At 43.9% G+C, this 21717-nt stretch overlaps 1 protein-coding gene across 1 annotated transcript in view; it reads left to right on the top strand.

Moving 5' to 3' along the window:
• LOC141781563 (voltage-dependent T-type calcium channel subunit alpha-1I-like) overlaps window positions 1-21717 on the top strand; it is a 102817-nt gene that overhangs the window by 62996 nt on the left and 18104 nt on the right. Inside the window, exons 23-31 of the mRNA XM_074657378.1 lie at window positions 349-438; window positions 595-787; window positions 1387-1538; window positions 2731-2840; window positions 6939-7072; window positions 8830-8900; window positions 14603-14681; window positions 16830-16951; window positions 19935-20387. Coding sequence (XP_074513479.1) covers window positions 349-438; window positions 595-787; window positions 1387-1538; window positions 2731-2840; window positions 6939-7072; window positions 8830-8900; window positions 14603-14681; window positions 16830-16951; window positions 19935-20387 — 1404 coding nt within the window. The remainder of the gene's footprint in view (window positions 1-348; window positions 439-594; window positions 788-1386; window positions 1539-2730; window positions 2841-6938; window positions 7073-8829; window positions 8901-14602; window positions 14682-16829; window positions 16952-19934; window positions 20388-21717) is intronic.

Raw genomic sequence — 21717 nt, 5'->3', positions numbered from 1 at the left:
ATTCACATATCTGGAGGTCAAAGGTCAAGGGACCCCTTTGAAAATGACCATGCCAGTTTTTGCGCAAGTTTGGAGCGTTATTTAACCTCCTTCATGACAACCTAGTATGACATACCAATGGATTCATCAGGTTTTCTAGTTTCATATGATACCAGTATCTTCACTCACACTTTAAAACTGAGCCCGCTACAACCTCCGAAACATTGATTGTGTTAATGCGTTAAAGAAATTAGTGGCGTTAAAATGAATTTGCATTAATGCGTTATTATAGCGGTAACTTTGACAGCCCTAAATATATATCTATTTGTCCATAAAATAAAGATAAGCGTTTTCCTTTCTGTCATCCAGGCCCTGATGTCCCTGTTTGTACTCGCCTCCAAGGACGGCTGGGTCAACATCATGTATCACGGTCTGGATGCTGTGGCTGTGGACCATCAGGTACCCGCATATGAGCTGCACAACAATCATTTTTCATAAGACAAAAAAAAAAACTTCAGGCACAATCTCCACCATCCAAAATCTTTTTCTCCTCCCCTCTCTCCATCACCTCCTTCTTTCACATCATTTTAAAATCCACAACACTTCGACCCCCAGCCGGTGACCAACAACAACCCGTGGATGCTGCTGTACTTCATCTCCTTCCTCCTCATCGTTAGCTTCTTCGTCCTCAACATGTTCGTCGGCGTGGTGGTGGAGAACTTCCACAAGTGCCGACAGCATCAGGAGGTGGAGGAGGCCAAGAGGCGCGAGGAGAAGCGTCAGCGGCGCATGGAAAAGAAGAGGAGAAGTAAGAGAGAGGGGGATGACGGGAGAGGGATCGCAGAGAAGCGATAGAGGGAGTATAAGGAGTGATACATGGGTACAACGGAGGGATAGAGTGAAGAAGAAGAGGCAGGAAGAGTTTTATAGAGAGAGAAATATTACAAACAGCCAGATATAACAATACAAACACTGCTTGTTACTATGACGCATCACAAGCATCACTTTCTATCAGCATGTAGAGCTGTGATCAACACTGATGAAAATGTGTGCTGTCAAAAGAAAGAGATGGAAACAGAGACAGACAGATAATAATAAACACACAAACAACACGTGTCATAATAACTAATGTCCTCTGCAGTTTCAGAGGTGGTTTTTTTGTTGATCAAAGCTTTTAAATGTTGCACATCCTAGCGCTCCGTATGGAGCAGATCGTCCCTGGAAAAGAATCCTCAGGAGCTACACAGGAGATGATCTGTTGCACATTTTAAATTAGGAACAGGAGCAGTTTGTTTGGATTGGGCTTAAAGATAAGTTCTGTTCTGAATGATGAACAATGAGAAGAGAAAACTGTTTTTACTTTTAATATGTTTAAAAGCTTCCCTGATATATGTTTTCTCCCAACAGAAGCCCAGAAGCTGCCCTACTTCTCCAGCTACGGAAGCGTACGCCTGATGATCCACACACTGTGCACAAACCACTACCTGGACCTCATCATCACCTTCATCATCGCCATCAACGTCATCACCATGTCCTTAGAGCACTACAGTCAACCTCGTGTAAGCAAAGACGTGTGTGTGTGTGTGTACAACGGGGTCCAGTTGTGTGTTTGTGTCTGTGGATGCAAGTTAGGTGATACATGAGGAGAAGCTTTGCATTCTCGCATTCATGTAAGTCTTTAGAGATTTGTGCAACTTGGCTCTGATTTTCCCTAAAGTGCCTGTTCCACAAAAACATCAGACAGACTCCTACAAGCTCCGTCTCAGGAGGAGGAACTTCTGCTGGGTTATTATGCAGAGTATTAATGTCTGTCAAATCTTTGTGTCTGTTTTGCCTGCACCCGACTCCAGCTCTTGCATAAAGCCTTCCCTTCTCCAAAACAGCAGCATCTTAAAAAAAGATCCCACCGACCGGTCAACCACCGTGAAACTGTACCCAGCCTCTGTAGCGCGTGGTGCGAGTAGCTGCAGTCCTCACAAAGGAGCTGTGATTGCTGATTTGATGCTGCGGCTGCTGTCAGAGTGGTGTTAGCTGCTGCATATAGTACATGGATGAATGGAGGTTCAGAAGCCTAATAAATAGCGTTTGTTATTTTCCTTTGTGTGTGTGAGGGAGAGAAAAGTGATTATCCTTGAGATAAGATGCCCGTTGACCTTTTCAAATGGAGCAGGCTTCCTCAGACTGACCGAGCATCAGATAAAGATCACAGGTCTTGGTTGTATTTGTCAGCTGTTTGTCTTGACATTTGACAGCCTCCCACTTGTTAGAAGCTACAGCTCTATTTATGAGAGGAGACAACAGCCAAGCTAAATAGTCTCCAGTCTCTAAGACGCTGGACCAGGGACGTCACGAGAACCGCTATCAAATTGGGTATTGAGGATCGGAAAATGATTGGTATCGACGACTAAATTTCTGGTATCGTGACGTCCCTAAACTGGACTGGTTGTTTAAGACGGTTAAAACATGCTTTCCTTTGGAATATTTGAATACTCCTTAAATACATTCAAGCTATAAAATGTGTGTTAGTTAGGGCGTGTAATGTGTGAGTGTTTGTGTTGCTATGAATGGAAGATGCTCTGTTTTTGCCCGCTGGCATGCTTGATTTTACTCCGTTTCCCCCTGCCGCTAACACTCCACCTCATTGCACTCTCACACACACACACACACACACACACGCACACACACACACACACACACACACACACACACACACACGCACACACACCCCTCTTTTTTACTCTCTCTCTCCAGTCTCTCGATCTCGCCCTGAAGTACTGCAACTATTTCTTCACTTCCACGTTCGTGCTGGAATCAGTACTCAAACTCATCGCCTTCGGCTTTCGCCGCTTCTTCAAAGAGAGGTACAGTGTGTGTTTATAGCTTGTGTGTGTGTGTGTGTGTGTGTGTGTTGGCAGAGTGAATGTGTGTGTGAGAGCTTTTCCTTTTTCTGTCTGCATGTAAATGCATCTATGTGCTTATTTGTGGCACTATGCAATCATCAATCATCATCATCCATCAGCTTTTCTTATGGCCTTTAGTGTCTCTGAAAATACAGATACAATACAATATCAACCTATGATTCTGTCTGTTCAGCTCAGTCACATGTCACATATTTGAAATGAAAGATTAAAGCATCTGTCAGGGCTCTATAGGCATAATCTGGTGAATTAACGTATAGTATAAATAGCGCCACAATAAGCAGTTATTTAGCTCAAAGTGTAGTGGCAGTAGTGCAAATCCGCCTTTTGCTTTGATCATTGTAAATGAAATGGGGGAAGAACAGCTTTGACGATATAGAGGATTAAAATGAAATGTGTTGAAATATGTGAGCTGGCTCTGAGGCGTTCTGTTATTAAGTTGACTGAACCAGTTTGTGGTACAAACACGTGACGTTTCATGACAATTATCACACATCATCGGTTCTGTTAAAGAGGACCTATTATGCTCTTTCCCCTTTCCTTTAGTGGGTTATATCGCTTTTTGTGCATGTAAAGGGTTCCCAAAGTCCACGCCAAAGAGAGTTACTCTCCCAAACAGAAAACCTGCTCCTGAACCGCCTGAAACGCCTCACTTGAAGTCCCGCCTTTTCTTCCGTAACGTGGCGATGTCAAAAGGAACACGTTTGCATAATACCTACCTAGCGGCTGGTTTGGCACGCCCTCAAACAAAGCTAGCTGCAGCGGTGTCCGAAGAGTTTGGTTTGGTTGACCAATCCCAACAGAGTGGGCCAGCTGACCAATCAGAGCGTTTCAGACAGAGGGTGAAAAGAGGCGCTGCAGCAAAGCCGGTGTGAGAAAAATAAAGCGTTTTTTTTTACCATTAAAGCATGTAAACATGTTCCAGTAGAAACCTTAAATACAAATATGCACCTGGAAATTAGCATAATAAGTCCTCTTTAAAGACAACCTACTGAAATGTCACAGTAAGAAGCGAGAGTTTACAGTTTTCTTTATGGTATTTAGTCGAGCTGATAACGCGTTAACGCTAATTAATTTTAACGCCTCTAATTTCTTTAACGCATTAACACAATCAATCTTCCGGAGGTTGTACCAACCATGTCATACTAGCTTGTCCTGAAGGAGGTTAAATAACGCTCCAAAGTTGCACTAAATTTTAGCGAGGAAAAACTGTCGTGGCCATTTTCAAAGGGGTCCCTTGACCTCTGACCTCTAGATCAGTGAATGTAAATGGGTTCTATGGGTACCCACGAGTCTCCCCTTTACAGACATGCCCACTTTATGATGATCACATGCAGTTTGGGGCAAGTCATAGTCAAGTCAGCACACTGACACACTGACAGCTGTTGTTGCCTGTTGGGCTGCAGTTTGACATGTTATGATTAGAGCATATTGTTTTATGCTAAATGCAGTACCTGTGAGGGTTTCTGGACAATATCTGTCATTGTTTTGTGTTGTTAATTGATTTACAATAATAAATATATACATACATTTGCATAAAGCAGCATATTTGCCCACTTCCATGTTGATAAGAGGATTAAATACTTGACTAATCTCCCTTGAATATTGTAATTGACAGCCCTAAAATGTAGGTTTCTTTGGGCACCGTCAAATCATTCTTTCCTTCCCTTATACCGTAATGTAATAAGTATAAGCTATAATTTATTTTCAGTTAATAATGCTTTTAAAATAGGGAGTTTTTCATTGTAATAATCTATTGGTTGAACTGCAGCATCATTCTGCTTAACAAAACCAAATTATGTGTCAGTTCTCTGCATGTGATACGACTGTGCTTTCCATCCCTCCAACTTACTATCCTCCCCTTTGTTTGACCTCCATGAGAAACACACCTCAGCACCCGTCTTCACTCCCACATCCAGTCACTCAGAGCCCAGACTAATTGATTTGTCACTCACCCGAGTGTGCACGGTGATGAGACTGATGTCTTATTCTTTCCAGGGATGTGTGGCGACTAATTAAAGGCAGAAGCAGATTTGGGAGCTTATATTCCACTGATGGTAGTTTAATGTCGTTGGCCTATTTTAGTTTGGTAAGAGCAGAGAGAGAGAGGAGAGAAAGAGAGCTAAGGTGGCAGAGGGAGAGAGCGGGAGACAGATAATATATGGAGGGGAAGCTGGGCTGATCAAAGAGGAAAAAAGGAGGAGGACAAATGAGTGATGAAACGGGAAAAAGAGATGGGCGGATATAGAAAGAATTTATCACACAGTTATCAGCTGGCACTTTGTCTCTTTTTATGTAGTGTCAGCAACAGCTGCGAGCCGTCACTGTGCATAGTGTCTTTTATAGGCCGGGGTGACTCTCAGGCCAGCTTTAGAACTGGGTCAATGGAGTCGCAGGTAACACACAAACACACTGACACATGTGCCACCAGCAGAAGTGGACTAGTAGGTTCAGTTGTAGGGCTAGAGTGAAGCTACAGATATCATATGAAACCAGAAGAATGGTACCAACCATGTCATGCTACCATGTCGGGAAGGAGGCTAAATAACGCTCCAAAGTTGGGCTAAATTTTAGCGAGGAAAAACTGGCATGTCCGTTTTCAAAGGGGTCCCTTGACCTCTGACCTCAAGATATGTGAATGAAAATGGGTTCTATGGGTACCCACGAGTCTCCCCTTTACAGACATGCCCACTTTAAATTGGAAATTTGATATCACTGTAAAGCTGAGACTCTTGTGGATCCAATGAGCCCAACTGTATTCATGTGTGATGATGTTAGTCCCCATAGGAGACATTTCATTGTCCTGAGACAAAACTTGACCTCACTATATAAAAATGACCTGTGGTGACCTCTAGGATAATCACAGCCTCATGAAACTTTACAGCCACAAACTAGAGACCTAGAGCATTCAGAGGATGGATGGCTTTCCTAGCTAGATTGACAATAAGGGGGTTTCTGAGCAGTTTACACAACAGAAGTGCTCGCCATCCAATCGCCGAAAAAATGCAATTCTTGCAGAAATCTCCAAAATGTCAAAAGTTTTTGATCCCAAATCACAGCATGTCTTTTTCTACGGTGTTCCTCGAGGTCTTGGTGTCTTAATGTGATATTTTGGAGGGATTATTGATAATTTTAATTCCAGCTTTCAGATGATGTACACCACTTCTATGTGACATCTACTGTTGACCTGCTATCTCCCCCTAAACACCCCCTGTACCCCCCTAAAAAAGACTAAACGGGTCTCTTGTGGGTCTCAGAGGGTTAAAGGGCTGTATGGCTGCAACCATAGAGGACTTTCTTTTGCCACTAAAGGTGTAAAAAGGGTAGGTCGACCCACAGTCTCTGACAACTGAGGGAAACATGACCCTGTGCACGATGATGATGAGTCATGGGCGGCGGTTGATACACCGTTGTCACCGGCATATTAAATGAGAGAGTCTGGCAAGCATCCTGACAAATGAATTGTCAGTGCCAAGTGTTTTAGCACTCGGCGTGCCTCTCCTCGCCACCACGATGATTTCACAAAAGATATGTTTTGTCTGTCTTCCAAAAAGTCTGACGATAAACGAGGACTACAGTTCCTCCTGAAGCAGTTAGACGAGGCAGTAAAGGATAAACATCTGGGGGGGGGGGGGGGGGGCTCGCAAATGTGGTGTAGCTACATCAGGTCAAAATACTTGCCCTTAATTGACATGTTGCAATGACTATGGTGGCTTCAAGCTCTTTAACTCCCATATTCATCTGACCTGTTTCCCATCCGTCCTTAAGCCCCGACAAGCAGTTTGCTGGATCTATTAAGAGCTGAGGTGCTGTAGCATCACTGGAGATGTGTAGATGTAGGACAGTAATGTGATAATTAACTACACATGTCCTCATATAGTCCACCTAGAGTGTATGACTGACAGTAGGAGTGAACAGCTGTGTTTTGTAACTGTTCTCTCTCTCTCTTCTTAACATGTTTGCCTACAAACGTGCCAGCATGCCAGCACAGTTGTGTTTCTATTTGCTCTGTGTTGATATGTGTGTGTGTGCTTGTGCTAGGTGGAACCAGTTGGACCTCGCCATTGTGCTTCTGTCGGTGATGGGCATCACCCTGGAAGAGATCGAGATCAGTTCTGCCCTGCCCATCAACCCCACCATCATCAGGATCATGAGAGTACTGAGGATAGCAAGAGGTACGTACTGTATCCGACACATGCACGGCCGTTTTAACGCACAGGCTCGACAACATAAAAGGGGCCCACGAGGCAAAAATAAATATATACATAAAACTCACAAGGAGAAGCACTACCGGGCGTGCAACAGGATGCTCCGCGCATAAAGATGCAACTGCAGTTGTTTACTCCGAAACAACCTGCCAGGAGAGAACAAAACCTGTACTAACAGCTTTATATCAGACTGAGATGTGTCTCTTACTGACTGACTGACGCTCATAAAGGTGTAAATGGATGCTAAATGGATTTGTATTTACTGTATATAGCGCCTTTCTAGTCTTCCAACCTCTCAAGGTGCTTTACACTACATGCCAATATATATGCATTCACACACACATTCATACACTGATGGCAGAAGCTGCCATACAAGGTGCCAACCTGCCCATCAGGATCTCAACTAATTACTCACTCACCGATGGCTCGGCCTTTTGGGAGCGATTTGGGGTTCAGTATCTTGCCCAAGGACACTTCGACATGCGGCCCGGATGAGCCGGGTATCAAACTTCCGATCTTCCGAGGTCCTCCGTGGACACTCTCTCTCCGTCTCTATGTGTGTGTGTGAGCTCGTACAGTATGTGCATGCATTATGTGTGAGAGATATGAATATTGGCCAACAGTGAGCCAGCCTGTACCTTTTGGTGACGCTGTACCATATACATTATGCCTCATTATGGCACTATGTCATGCTTTTATGACTTGTATTTGGTGCCGCAACAGTCATGAAATCAAACTGTAGTCATGAGAGTTGATGCAGTATTTTATGCAGGTTGGCAGTAGTTGAGTCGTGATGGGCCCATGGTACCTACACTATACTAGCCGCACTTCCTGTAAATCCTTTCAGTGAAATAGAGAGCCGAAGTCCCGCCCCTTCCGGTGGACCACCATGGGACAATAGTCAGCGGAGAGAGATAAATATTTGTTTGATCCAGTTTGAATTGCTCCACAAATCACACAGATGATGTTTGTCAATTTAAAAGATCATTTTGCAAGTCAAGAAAGTCTCAGTTTGTCGTAAAACTGTTGAAGTATCAGACTGTGAAAATACGTCATTAGAAAGACGACACACATTAAAGTGTGGTAGTGACGTCTCTCTCTCTGAAGCTACGATGTCTCTGTGTTTCCTACTGGGATGAACTCACACCAATAACAACAATCTGATCCTTCCTTCTCTTCCCGGCTGATAAAAGACCAGGAGTCTCTGGATAAAAGTGTTGGTGACGTATACTGTCAGAGACGAGAGGTGTAGTTCACTGAGCGGTTTCACACAAAACGAAATGATACTACGACAAACTGAGACTTTCTTGACTTCATCAACATCATCTGTGTGATTGATGTTGTAATTCAAACAGGATCAAACAACTATTTGTCTCTCTCCGTTGACTACCAATCATATTTATTTTTTTAAGGTCCCTCTTGGGCTCTCTACGGATCATTGATTTGGTCTTGCTGGATTGTAAAAATAAAAGTGTTTGTAGGTCAGTTAGCTGTAACACAGCAGCTAATGTCTAAAGGGCTGTTTAGTGTGTACAAGCATGTGCGAGTGTGTGTGTGTTACACGGGGTGTAAATGAAGAACTGACCTTTCCACAGTTAAATGTTTCCCATTTAGCCTGTAATTGAGCCGGAGGGATTTCCCCCTAAATGCCCACACTTAAAGTCTCTCTCTCTGTCTCTCTCTCTCTCACACACACACACACACACACACACACACACACACAGTGCTGAAGCTGCTGAAGATGGCAACAGGAATGAGAGCCCTACTGGATACGGTGGTCCAAGCCCTGCCTCAGGTACAGTGGACAAACACACACACACACACACACACACTAACACACTGTCTCTTCTGTTTTGTCCCTCAAACTCCCAGAGAGAGACAGTTTCACTCAACAGCCAGAGTAGCACGAGCTCCCTCCTCCTCTTCCTCTGTTGGCCTACAGGCAGCTCTAATAGATGACTCATGCATGCCACACACACACACACACACACACACACACACACACACACACACACACACACACACAGGCTTTGTCTTGTTTTCACTCTCAGCACCATGGAGAGTAGCCGGACTCCCCCTCGGAGACCACAGTGTGCTAGAAACAGAGGGGCGGGGGGGGCTTCTTAAACCAGTCTGTAGTTCACTTGGTGGTGAAGCGTCCACAGAGTCCGGTGGTCTCTAGGCCGTCCCCGTGTCCCAATCAGTCCAGTGCACTGAAAGTTCAGCTCTCTAGAAACATTCCCAGAATGCATCTTTGCTCTCTCTATTCTTGCTGACTGGTCGTAGTGTCGCTGAGCATAATCTCATGAGTTAGAAATAAAATAGAAAACATTTTTTGTATTCGTTTAATTTGGTTTGTGTATGCAAAGTTATTTTACAAAAAAAAATATTTATTTATATATATATAAATAAAAATAAATTACTAAATAACTTAATAAATAAATATAAATAAATAAATAAAATTAAATAAGCAATTTAACATATATATATATATTTTAAATAGTTTTCTTCACTTGCGTCATAATCCACGTGTATTTGTTTATGTTGAGATCAGCTGTTCTAGTAGCGGAGCATCGTAAAACACATTCAAACTTGACAGAAACAAAATAAAACTGACCAAAATCAAAGAGTTTGATGTGAAAATAAACACTGTTTTCCCCCCGCTGTCTCTCCCTGCCAGCTGAGCAGCTGAGCGTCCCTCGTTCTTCAGCGGTAGACCAATGATCTAGCTAAATAAAATAGCAAACATCACCCAACCCCATCGCCTACTGTTGTTTATATTTCAAGGAGCCTCTCGCCGGTCTTCCTGCTTCATCACCCACGGCCGTAAAGTTCAGAGGATGAGATCGGTGCATGCTGCGCGTATATGCAGATGATTGGAGGAGACCGGCGGTGTTGAAAAAACCCTGCCCTTTCAAAACTGCTCGCTGACTGCTAACGTTACTTGCATTAAATAGCAATCCACCTCTGTGTTTCGGTACAGTTGGCGTTCACACCTGATGCAAACCGTACCCGAGTACACTTGAAAAGACTCGATCCGTGTCCGAGTACGGTACGCAGCGTTCACACTAATCAAACAAACTGGATTTTGGGGACAAGTGTACTCTGATTTGGGCCTGGGATAAGCACCCAAAATGTTGAACTATTCGTTTAAAGAGCGTCCGTTGTCCGGACGGACAGGTTTGGTGCAACGACTGGTGTACAGCCAGTGTACAGACATGCAGGCACACAGTCACACACATGCACCGAGCATGACCCATTGACCATCAACAGTCAGACGAAGCAAACAAAGGGAAACAGGTGGTGTGGGGGGGATGGAGGGCACACAGAGGTGAGAGAGAACAGATTCCTTGTCTTTCTTTTCTATTGATCCCCCTCTCATTAACACTGAGCCCTTTGCTCTATCCCAAGGGCACCAGAGGAGGTAATTAAAACTGGGGCTAATTAAACAGTTCCAGGAGGTCTCTCTCTCTCTCTCTCTCTCTCTCTCTCTCTCTCTCTCTCTCTCTCTCTCTCTCTCTCTCTCTCTCTCTCTCTACGGGTGTGTGTGCATATTGAGGTACGGAGAAGGTGAGAGGGCGAGAGTGAGAGCGTTACACCTGGCGAGAGATTAACCTGAAGGTGATATCGGACTATATTTCAGTGTGAAAATGAAATGGCGAGCTGCCAGCGTCTCCTCATTACATCACATAGGATGTTGAAGACGGTATTGACATTTCATCAAAGGCTTCAAGATACAGCCGAACAAAGGAACACGCAAATTCACACTGATATTAGGGATAAGACGGCAGGTCACACGGGGACGGATGTCTGCTGGAATAATACTTCATGACACGATGTCAATGCGAGAAGTTTAAATATTTAATAGGCCGTGACGGGACATGGAGATGTAATGAGGGATCCATACACTTCCACTAAATGAGCTTACTGTAATGTAGCGACGGCACTTAAAGCATAACAACTGTGCAGATGTAGGTTTATATGTTATGAAAAGATATAGATATCGGGGCGCTTCAAATTTGGCCCCTGAAAGGCGTTAAATATAGGCGCTAAATACTCCAAAATGTTGCACAAAACTGATTTTATGACTCCAGGTGAGTTCAAGCTGATTAGATCAGATGCCAGAAGATCACAGACATGTTTTTATTACCTCTTTAATTTTCTAAGGGTACTTTTTAAAAAGCTTTTATCCTGTTAAAAAGGCGTTTGACCCTGAAGTGACCATGCTCCTTTCATTTGTTTTTCGTGTTTTTCTCCAATTGAAAGCTTTTAAAAAGTACCCTTAAATAATAAAGAGGTAATAAAAACACGTCTGTGATCTTCTGACATCTGATCTAATCAGCTTGAACACACCTTGGAAATCATCAAGAGTCATAAAATCTGTTTTTTGGAATATTTAGCGCCTATTTGGCGGTCATTTATTCACTACCAGGGGCCAAATTTGCGGCGCCCCGATATCTATACCTTTTCATAACATATAAACCTACATCTGTGCCAGATTTGTTGCTTTTATCACAAAATGCACAACTGTTATGAATATTTCAGCTTAGCTGCCCCCGCTAATAGCTCGTTGACGTGTTAAGAGAAATGTCTTTTCATGGCTTGTCTGAGACGCAGTGAGACAAAGTCATTTTACCCACCAGCGTCCTCCATTATCCTCTCCTCCCCAACTGATACGACACGCCATTCACCAACGCTAATAGTCTATATCATGTTGGTAATGAAGTCGAGCCAGTTGTTTTATCTCTACTGTGGGAATGGCTGAGAAACCTCCAGAATGGACCGTAGGCAGATGTGGACACCACATGGAACGTCATTTCTGCTCTGGGAAGGTGTCCGAGCTGTCCCCTGTTAAAACCATTTGTATTTAGCTTTAAAAATGGATCAATTTCAAATGAAATCATTAAAATAATTGTGCAAAAACTAGCTCAAAAATAAAAGTAAAGCTTGTGTATTTTCATTCAGTCGAGGGTAGATCGGTATTATATACATCTGCATAGAATACACCGTTAAATGCCTCCTAATAAACATTCTCAAACGTGTATTCATCCCTATCCTGGACCCCACATAGACTGGAGCCATTACAAAGCACAGATTGTTAAGTGCACCAGGCAGGATAGTACTAACCTGGAGATGTACTTGAGGCAAACCCCCAGAACAGTCACATTTAGAATTATTACAGCGCTCCAAATGAAAGGTTGTATGGCAATTACCTCCATTACTTCCAGTCCAAAGGGACTCGTTGGACTGGGCTGCATGTAATGGGCCGTATTTGTCTACATCAAAAGTAAACTTTAGATTGTAGATGCAACTAAACATTTCTATCGTGTTATGTACAGGTAGATATTTTGTTCTTTTTTCATCACCTCCTGCAGCTCTTTCATTAAATACACAATCAACCAGGTGAACAACCCGATATAAACGCCAAAGGATAGCGAGTCAGTGTCTGTTTTTATGTTTTAGCTCACCGATGTGTGAATATTACAGGTGTATGAAGGTGCGGTACCAGCAGGGGGCAGCAAAAACACCCACTTAGGTTTAGGCAACAAAACCACTTCATAAGGTTTAGGAGAAAAATCATGGTTGGCCTTAAAATATGTACATAAACTAAGTACAATACGTACAGAAACAACGTTACATAAGTACGGAAAACGCATCACAAACGTCACTAAAAAACTAGTTTTTTGTCCGTAATTAGAGTTCTGATGGCTAACGGGCATCGATTAGTGAGAGGAGAGGAGGAGAGGAGAGGAGGAGAGAGGAGAGGAAAGGAGAGGAGAGGAGACGAGACGAGAGGAGAGGAGAGGAGAGGAGAGGAGAGGAGAGGAGAGGAGAGGAGAGGAGAGGAGAGGAGAGGAGAGGAGAGGAGAGGAGAGGAGAGGAGAGGAGAGGAGAGGAGAGGAGAGGAGGAGGAGAGAGGAGGAGAGAGGAGGAGATAGGAGGAGAGGAGAGAAGAGGAGAGGAGAGGAGGGGGATGGAGAGGAGTAAGCAAGAGAAAGCAAGAGAAGGAGGAAATAAGATAAGGGAGGAAGGAACAAAAGAGGAGATGAGATGACAGGAAAGAAGAGGAGGGGAGAGGAGAGGAGAGGAGAGGAGAGGAGAGGAGAGGATAGGAGAGGAGAGGAGAGGAGAGGAGAGGAGAGGAGAGGAGAGGAGAGGAGAGGAGAGGAGAGGAGAGGAGAGAGGAGGAGGAGGAGGAGGAGAGAGGAGGAGAGGAGAGAAGAGGAGAGGAGGGGGATGGAGAGGAGTAAGCAAGAGAAAGCAAGAGAAGGAGGAAATAAGATAAGGGAGGAAGGAACAAAAGAGGAGATGAGATGACAGGAAAGAAGAGGAGGGGAGAGGAGACAAGAGGAGAGGAGAGGAGAGGAGAGGAGGAGAGGAAAGGAGTGAACAAAAGAGGGGAGGAAACATGAGGGAAGGAAAGAGGAATGAGAGTAGGAGAGAGGAAAGTCGTGGTTGAAAGTCAAATGTTTTCTCATGTTTTTTGTTCAGCGTCACTAACTTTGAGCGTAGCATATTTACGTGGATGCGCTTACATTGCAGTCAGTACCGACTACGTGGCGTACAAATGTGCACGCTTTTGCCTTGTGCATTAGGGTGTCATTTATACGCCTTTTTGTGCGAAACCTCTATACCCGGAAGTATCTCAACAGAATTAATATTAATAAACTTTGTTTGCATTGCAGCTCATGTGCAATCTCTGAAGTATGAGCTTTGTCATCGTTATAATGTTGATGCATTATTCTTAGACCAAACTCTACAGCAGATTCTTTCCCCTCTGAAAAGCAGGTGGAGTGATCCAAACCTCTATTTAGAACACATGGAGTATAATTACAGCAACTATTTGTCAGTGCGTTTCCTCGCTCCCGGTGGAGCTGTGCTGTTAGCGGAGTGTTGAAGACGGTGTGAATAGGGGACTGGGTTTTGTATCCCTGTAATGGGATTAGATTCTGTCCTGAGTGCTTACCGTGCAACACCATCATCGCCATTAAGTTGAGGTAACAGAAGGCTGTTTTGTGATGGAACCGAGCCAAATCCCAAAACCCCCAAACTCACAACCGCATCAGGGGTTCAGCGGTATCAGTCTCAGAGGAAGTTGTGCCACGGTCTGCAGAACTAAGCAAAGTACGCTAGAAACAAGTTGGAGTCCTACCCTTTACACCCTGTATTTGATTTCCTGCTATTGTGTTTAATAGCAGTATTTAACAATGTGCACTTTAGTAGTAATTTAAAATGTGGTTGCAAGCAAGCAAGACAAGCAAGTCTAGAGCTGATTTATCTCCGGTCCCATAGCGATGACTATGTGTTGTCTGCTGCTGTTCACTAAATCACAACATTATATTGAGTATATAACTTAACCCAGAGCTTAAAACCTCGCCGTAATGCTGTTAAGGTTGTACTTTGTTGTTGCAGATGACAGAATACTGCCAAATGGTTTATAATATGTGCATGGTAAGATGTTCTCCTGCATGTACTGTGTGTGCGTGTGTGTTGCAGGTGGGTAACCTGGGCCTGCTCTTCATGCTGCTGTTTTTCATCTACGCCGCCTTAGGAGTAGAGCTATTTGGAGAACTTGGTGAGTGCTCATGACATCCAGTCGTGATGCTACGAAGGATAATGTCATACAAAACCTCTTGTTCTTGATTCATTCCATGATCTTTGGTACTTTACAAACAAGAGTCTTTCTTCTAAAGTCTCACGAGAACCAAGGCTGTGATATATGAATGTATTAAAGGTACTACATGTAACTTTCAGAAAATCCTTGTTATTAATGACTCTAGTGGACGTTAAGTGAAGTGCAGTCCCCCACCCTGTTGCTCGCGTTCACGAGCATGCTCGCACTCCGTAGGCGCGAGGAAAGCATTCTGAGCATTGGCCAAAACAGTGAGGTGACATTACATTATAATCATATATCATAGAATAACATTACTATCTGTAACGTCCAATCTCCATCAGCTAACGTCACAAAGCAAAACCATCCTGAGTTCTTTACATTGAAATGAGTCCACAGGCTGTTATAGGCAACTGAGACAGTCGGGGAAGGTCTCTGTTTTTAAGTTATATTACAATCTGTTCACACATTGGCAATACAAAGTGATTAATATGTGTAAATTGTTACATATAGTACCTTTAAGTGACACTTTCCATTTACAATAAAGACGATATCACATTTGTTGACACTTTGGTGATACATTGAATATTTAGAGTGAAAAAACGATTTGGATATTTTTAGTTCATTGTAATGGGATTAAAGGTGCAGTGTGTAGGATTTGGATATTTTTAGTTCATTGTAATGGGATTAAAGGTGCAGTGTGTAGGATTTGGATATTTTTAGTTCATTGTAATGGGATTAAAGGTGCAGTGTGTAGGATTTGGATATTTTTAGTTCATTGTAATGGGATTAAAGGTGCAGTGTGTAGGATTTGGCAGCATCTAGTGGTGTGGTTGCAGATTGCAACCCCTCCGCTCACTCCTCCTCCCTTTCCAAGACTGCGGTAATGTGACTGTCGGCTCATATTACTGCAGTTTCACAAACGTGTCGGAGAATTACGGTGCCCTTCAAGTAACGTGAATATGTGAAAGTCTCTCTCTAGAGCCAGAGTTTGGTATGTCCGTTCTGGGCTACTGTAGAAACATGGAGGAGCAACATGGCGGACTACGTGAAGAGGATCCACTCCCTATGTAGTCAAGAAGGGCTCATTTTAAGCTAATAAAAACATGATTCTTAGTTTCAGGTGATTTTACACTAATAAAAACATAGTTATAAATATTATATTCCATTTCTGCTAATAAATCCCCCGAAATGTTACACACTGTTCCTTTAATGTTAAAGAAAGGGGTTCCTGTGGGCTTTCAAAGGGGAATTATCTGCCCAAGAATCTCGTAATAATTCAAGGATTTTGAGTTTTGGACAGATAATGTATATATCCATTCATTCCTCCAGTTGGATTAATCCTTTCCTCATACATAGAGTATACTCTATGTATGAGTTGAAGAGCACATTGTCCACACATCATCACTGTAGGTGTCTGTGTCTGTCCCAGTGGGTAAATAAAACTGTGGCTTCCAGTTTTGGTGCATTTATTGTAGTAAACGTAGATACAAGCAAGAGGACTTGTTTATGAAACTCCCCTTATTTCCTCCCCGTCCCTTATTCCTTTTCATCAGCTCTCCCTCCTGCAGTCACACAGCCATTAGGGAATCAACCCACTCTCCATTATTCTGATGCATAAGTGCTGTCCTAAAATATCCACATTGAAGTTACATCTCCCGAACTGTCACATTTTCTCTTGTGTGCTGCGGCTGCAGCCCGTGGCAACGCTGCTTTCCTATTGGAGCTTGGCAGGAGAAAAGGATTAGTGGCGAATGCAAGTGTGGCTTTTTCTTTAGGCCATTCCAGAGATTATCTTGGGATATAAACTCAAAGACAAATAGAGTGTTTGGGCACATTGCCCGCTGATTCGATAACAGACTGTGTCTACACTGAGTTGGCTTGTTTGGACAGTCATCCGGGCAGCTTAGCGACAGACACGGTGCATGCCTCTGCAGCTTTTGGGAGCAATGACATGTTAAAGTGTTGAGAGTTCAAATTCAATTCATGTTTTCTTTTGTTGTCCCCTTCCTCTTCCATTCTCTCTTTCTCTTCATCCTCTCACCCCCTTTCTTATCTGTGAACTTCTTCTCCTTCCATCCATCCATCCACCCATCTCACTCTCATCCTCAGTCTGCAACGAAGACTACCCATGTGAGGGAATGAGTCGTCACGCTACCTTTGAGAACTTTGGCATGGCCTTCCTTACCTTGTTTCAAGTCTCCACGGGCGACAACTGGAATGGCATCATGAAGGTACAAAGTTACTTACTTAGTATTAGTGTTTTAAAGAGGACCTATTGTGCTCATTTTCAGGTGCATACTTGTATTTTGGGTTTCTCCAAGAACACGTTTACATGCTTTAACGTTCAAAAAACGCTTTATTTTTCTCATACCGGCTTTTTGCCCTCTGTGTGTCTCACGTGTGTGCTGCTGTTAACCCCTTTTCTCTTACACAGAGTCTTTCATAATTGCCATTTTATTTCATTATAAATGTCATTTATATTTATTTAAGACAGAAAACGGTGAAGAAGCATGTGGTAATTTGTAAATAATATTAATAATCTACAATTAAAACACGGTACTTTATTCATTCATGGAGCCGTGCAAGTCACTGCATATTCTACAACACTGTCCTGCAAATATTTCATAATGAAAGCGTTGTGTTAACAAGGAAGGAATGCTGTCCACAGAAAAAATGCTTGAGGGCTTTTATTGTGAAACAGAAGAAGGAAGTGTTGAGTTCAAAATAAATAATTTTTCATGTCTGTGACATATTCTACAGATACAGACATGTAGCTTGTCAGACATGTCAATATACTGTCAAAAGATCACTTTCACTCACAACTGTTGTTGCTGTGAACCGCTCGCGGCACGCGGTAAAAATAGACCTTGAATCTCTAGAAGAGACGCAGCTGACACGCAGCCGAGTCGCGCTGCTCACGCTCTAACCTGTTAACACGAACGCCAAAATAAAAAAACAACAGGTTCCGCCGCCGCCACGCGCTGCTGACGTTCCCTATGCGTCCCGGGCCTAACCAACTTTGGGTTTTATAACTTTGCAGACCTTTTACATGCACAAAAAAACGATATAATACACTGAAGGAAAGAGAAAAAGCATAATACTAGAGACAAGCTCCTGCACTATGTCTCCCATCCATCCTATCTTCCACTCCAGTGATACTCACTGATGAAAAGGAAATGTGCTTGCTCAGCACCGGGAGCACAGATCTCCTTACTGATGGGCAGGGACTGTGCCTCATTGCACACACACACAAAACACCAATTTCCCCTGAACACACATCTACCACCACCAGCAGCAGCAGCTATCACCGCTCCTCCGCTCCTCCTAGGGCTGCGAGGGGAATCGAGATTATGCCGGAGTGCGTCGTCGGGCGTGGGCCATTAAGCACACACAGGTAGTGTGGAGGATGGTCGCGGGCCATGAAGCAAACCAGCGGGCCACATATGCTACCCTAACCTCTCCGAGTAAATCTCTGTCATTTCGGCTGTCCAATTAACTACCTGGGCTGCGAGACAGGTAGAGCTACTTTGGTTTAGTGAGAGGCAGGCAGGTGAGTGGTAATTAGTGCAGTGATGATGGGGAAGAGAGGAAATAATGAGGGAGAGGAAGATGGGTAAGAAGCAGCGGGGAGAAAAGGAACTGTAATAAGAGGGAGGATGGGAGGGGGGTTAAAAGAACTGACCAGTTATTATGATTGCTTTCCTCTAAAGGGTAAATTACAGCAAAAGTTTAAAAAGAGGGAGGTAGAGCAGCATGATTTGGAAGAAAAAAAATGTGTGCAGAAATGATGTGAAGGAGCAATGCAGTGTGTAAACGCCACGCCAAATTAGATAGAAAACACCAGCTTCAGCTCAGAGGGGCTAACATTGTTATGTGTGGTCACAGCCCGGGTGAGAGATGTGTACTTCCTCCTGAAAACACTTGTCACTTTGGTTCTGCTCTGACTGAGCTCCGCTGAGCGCCGTGTTAACCAGAGTGGAAAACCACGAGAATAATAGAGGGAGGGAAGAAAAAAAGCCTCCTGTTGTTTTGCATGGAGGCAAAACAATTAAGTGTATGATGATTATACAAGTTGTCATGAATACAAAGAGCCTTGTTAACAAGAGCTAGAAGCATTTCCATTACCTAAAAATGTACTTCATATTTTTAATGGGAACACCAATTTTGATTCGGCAGCGGCAGTGTTGCGGCTGAGCTCACAGCATAAGATGACATTTAGATCTTGACTCGTCTTCTCTACATTTCTGCTGCCGTCAGTAGTGGAAATAATGATTCTTTTTATTGTTTCTCAAAGGTGCTAAATTCAATATCCATAGCATTAATATAGCAGCAAACAACTATTTATAATGTAAAGGTATAGAGGAGTAATGTCTACCTGAGCAGAGATTGAAGTCACTCTCCCTCAGTGCTTTGTTTACATCGCCGGGTCAGCTGTGCGTGACTTTTTAGTGCATGTTCGTGCATGTGAGCGTACCCCACTGGCATGCTCACGGCCGCCGCTCTGCACTGCTCTCATACGGCATTGGAGGAGGGGCCCCGTTCATTCCTATGAAAGTTGCTCACTGGTGCATGAAGCCAAAATGGCTCTACCTCCGAGTGGAAAAGTACCCGGATCATCCGGCAATCTTCCGTATCCACTGGGCCCATGGAGCAAGCGTGGTAGCTGAGTTACAGACGTCTCTTTCCCAATGTAAGTCTATGGGAAAAAGTATTTTTGTGTCCAATGGCATCACGTGACGGACACGGAAGTTGTAGTACCGCCGTTTGGCCACAACAGAAAAATTGTCATCAACGACCGGCGTTCTTCCTTGGGGGTTTATTTGCACCATTAGCTACAAAGAACGTATATTGCCAAGAAGTGAAGGTCAATTGTTCGTTCCATTGCAACATCAGCACCCAGCAGCAAAGCTACGCTTCCGCCATTTTGGACTGAGAACGACTACGGGACGCCAGTAAAACGTCCGCCTAAAAAGTGCCGTACAAAAGTAAAACTATGTTGTTGCAGTGTTAAATGTAAACAGTGCTGATGTATTTACTTTCATAAGGTGATCCTGTAATTTTGTCCACTTCCTGTATCTTCACAAAGCTTTATCCAAAAAAAGGTGCATTCCGGATGACTTATCTGTTTTGTGTTTTGGACCGTCCCCTTCTTCCTCTGCTCCTAACCAACCCTGCCCTCACCTTTCTCCTCATCCTCATCCTCTGTGACACCAGGACACATTGCGGGAGTGCCCACCGGATCACGGCACTAACGTGGAGTACGCCTGCAACCCTAGCCTTCAGTTCATCTCGCCCATGTACTTTGTCTCCTTCGTGCTCACCGCCCAGTTCGTGCTCATCAATGTGGTGGTGGCCGTGCTGATGAAGCACCTGGACGACTCCAACAAGGAGGCCCAAGAGGAGGCGGAGATGGATGCGGAAATTGAGCTGGAGCTGGCCCAGGGCACCCTCTGTTGCATGGGCGCCCCCAGCTGCGGGGGTGGGAAGGTGGAGAAAGGACTGATCGCCGCCGGACCCGGAGGCACGGCGGGGGGGAAGGACAGAGGATGTGCGAGTGGAGAGGGGAGGGGAGACAGAGTCAGGAAGATGCGACATTCAGCGGGCAGTGCGCACTCGGGAGCGTACAGCTTCCGTGACTCCAGCCGGACCCTGTACTCACCAGCACAAGTGAGTGTGTGTGAAACAGAGCGAGTATTCTTCTGTTTGTTTCCTGACAGTGTGCATGTGAGTGTGTGTCTGACAGTAGGGATGTCTGGAGCTGATCTGCAGGATCAGGACTATCAAGGCTCTTTTATGAAGGATCAGTTTCGGCCATACAAAAATCAGATCCTCATTGATTTGGATGCATTTCTGATATATGTATATTTTTTTATTGCAGTATATGCCAGATGTACGCCAGCTGTAGCTCAGCTGTAACACTTCACTGTGGTCCTTTAAAACAGTGGGACCATTGCATAGTGTAGTGCATTGTAAGCAAGTGACATCAATAGTAGCCAGCAGTTTCTGCTAAAGTTACGGTCAGTGCCAGCAAGGTATTGAAGTTGCTTTGGGCTAAAAAATTTAACAAATACATTAATGCCGTGCGACTGTTTTAGCTTCATTTTCCACATGCAGGATGCCTTTATTTTGTTTGCAATTGGGATAAAGAGAAGTTGCCTAAATATTATCACAGCCTTCCTGCATTGTCCACTCTAGCCCCATTTCCACCGCAGGAACTTGCCCCCAGAACTAGGAACCTTTTGAGGAACTCATAGTGTTTTGACCGCAGGGATCAGGGTCTAAATTAAGTTCCGAGGACATTTTCCGGGGTCTTTTTACCTCCCTAAAAAGCCCTGGTCGGGGGGTAGTGCTTTCTGAAAGTACCGGAACTTTTAGTTCCTTACAAAGTCCCGGTAGCGCCCCTGGTAGAGTGGGCGCCCCATGTACCGAGGCACAGTCCTTACCGAGCGTGCGCGTGGACCGTGGCCCTTTGCTGAATGTCATCCCCCTTTCAAAACAATCTCTGTCATTTAAATGCAAAAAGCCCCAAAAAACAATCTTAAAAAAAACAAACCATTAACGGAACATTGCACAAAACCAAAACACTAGAAAGAATATGGACTATAAAGTAGAAAATTATAGAAAATGTGACCTTAATGTCGGCCCAGTGTGCACTTTGCAGCTGTATTATTTAGATAAATCTGTATTTTGATCAGACGCAGTATCAGCAGATGCTGGTTAATAAACAATTTAGATCAGTATCTGGGGCAGAAAACCGTAACGGAGACATCCCTACTTTTGATTATTCTGTTCTGTTTCTCTGACTGCCTGTCAGTTTGCTTCTTCTTTGCGCAGTATCAATGCGTTATTAGTTCATGCAGAGAAAATTACACATCTGATTCACAAAACTGGAAGAATACAAAAGAGGTTAACAATATGGCAGTAATTTCTGCGTAGCGTTTGAATGGCGCTGACAGAGAAGAGAGTCATGGCTCCGTTTCTTATTGTGAAACTGAGT

This window comes from Sebastes fasciatus, chromosome 13 (assembly GCF_043250625.1).
Source record: "Sebastes fasciatus isolate fSebFas1 chromosome 13, fSebFas1.pri, whole genome shotgun sequence".
NCBI lineage: Eukaryota > Metazoa > Chordata > Actinopteri > Perciformes > Sebastidae > Sebastes > Sebastes fasciatus.
The sequence above is the reverse complement of the archived record's forward strand: the minus strand, read 5'-3'. Positions and strand labels throughout refer to the sequence as shown.